Source organism: Stegastes partitus, unplaced genomic scaffold, assembly GCF_000690725.1.
Source record: "Stegastes partitus isolate 25-593 unplaced genomic scaffold, Stegastes_partitus-1.0.2 Scaffold1936, whole genome shotgun sequence".
NCBI lineage: Eukaryota > Metazoa > Chordata > Actinopteri > Pomacentridae > Stegastes > Stegastes partitus.
The window spans coordinates 98042-99281 of NW_007579667.1; the positions used below are offsets into that span (position 1 = coordinate 98042).

The 1240-nt window shown below is 52.3% G+C and overlaps 1 protein-coding gene across 1 annotated transcript in view; it reads left to right on the forward strand.

The window, feature by feature from the left end:
- Nucleotides 1-208: 208 nt before the first annotated feature.
- LOC103373241 (cullin-5) overlaps nt 209-1240 on the forward strand; it is a 13782-nt gene continuing 12750 nt past the window's right edge. Inside the window, exon 1 of the mRNA XM_008303090.1 lies at nt 209-269. Coding sequence (XP_008301312.1) covers nt 246-269 — 24 coding nt within the window. The 5' untranslated portion in view covers nt 209-245. The remainder of the gene's footprint in view (nt 270-1240) is intronic.

Genomic DNA, 1240 nt, shown 5'->3' on the forward strand with positions numbered 1-1240 from the left:
TCCCTCACAGACCCGGTTCTGTGTCTGTATTGTCCCTCACAGACCCGGTTCTGGTTCTGTATTATCCCTCACAGACCCGGTTCTGGTTCTGTATTATCCCTCACAGACCCGGTTCCGTCCACTAAATCAACTCTTCCATGTTTTCCTTTATTTCTGTTCTAAGCAGTAAACTCCAGTTAACGTGACCTCATCATGAGCCGGCAGCTGTTCTCGCGAGATTCTGCGAGATGTGAAGTTGAGGAAACATGGCGACGTCTAATTTGTTAAAGGTAAGCAGCGCTGAGATGGATCCAGTTTCAGGTGTTTGTGGTTCCGTGGGCCCCTGTGTGGGTTCGGGTTCTGTCTGGAAGCTCGTTTCCTTCGTCGCGGCGCACAAACGTTTGCGCTGATGTTTACATCTGCGGAACAAACGCAGGTTTTTGCGGCTGAAGTCTCAGTTGTCCCGCTGTTGGACTCCGGTGTCCCCGTTATCCGTCCCCCTGCTGGGACCAGAACCAGAACCAGAACCCTCCACAGCCGGACCCCGCTCAGTCCGCTCCTCCGACCGTAGCTCAGCCAGAACCGTGTCCAGCCCAGAACCAGCACCGGGACCCGGACTCCCAGCGAACCGGACCCGTCAGTACCCGTGGAGCTGGTTCTGACAGCTAACAGCAGCTAGCATGTTCATTGTAGCACCTAACAGCCGGTACCCCGGCAACCAGAACCGGCTCAGCCTGTTCCCAGTCCACAAGGCCCCGTTAGAGAGCAGCAGAGCCGGAACAGGCCGTCCAGAACCTCTGAGACCAGAACCAGTGGACAGGAACTCAGTTTGATTCTGGACCGCCTCGGAGTTTAAAAAATGAGTTCTGGAAAGTAATCTGGCTGAATTTATGTTTTCAGACCCGAGAACGTATAAAACCTGAGAGTCCAGGTCCAGGTCCGGAACCTCCAGGTCCGGCACCTCCAGGAGCAAAAGTGTAGAGACTCAGACAGAACAGTTCCATCAGAACCACTGAACGGATCCATCAGGACACAGTTTCATTATTGATCCAGAAAGTTCCTGTCAGTGTCTGTCTGTGGATGGATCCATGGTTCTACTAGAACCCAGTCTCTGGTCACATTTCACCACCTGTTGAGGTTCTAACATCAGCAGAACCTGATGTGGTGAAGTTGGACCAGTCAAGGTTCTGCTTTTACATGTTTAGACTAAATGTTGATGTGGATCATTGGTAGGAACCAGAACCTGGAGTTCACAGGTTCT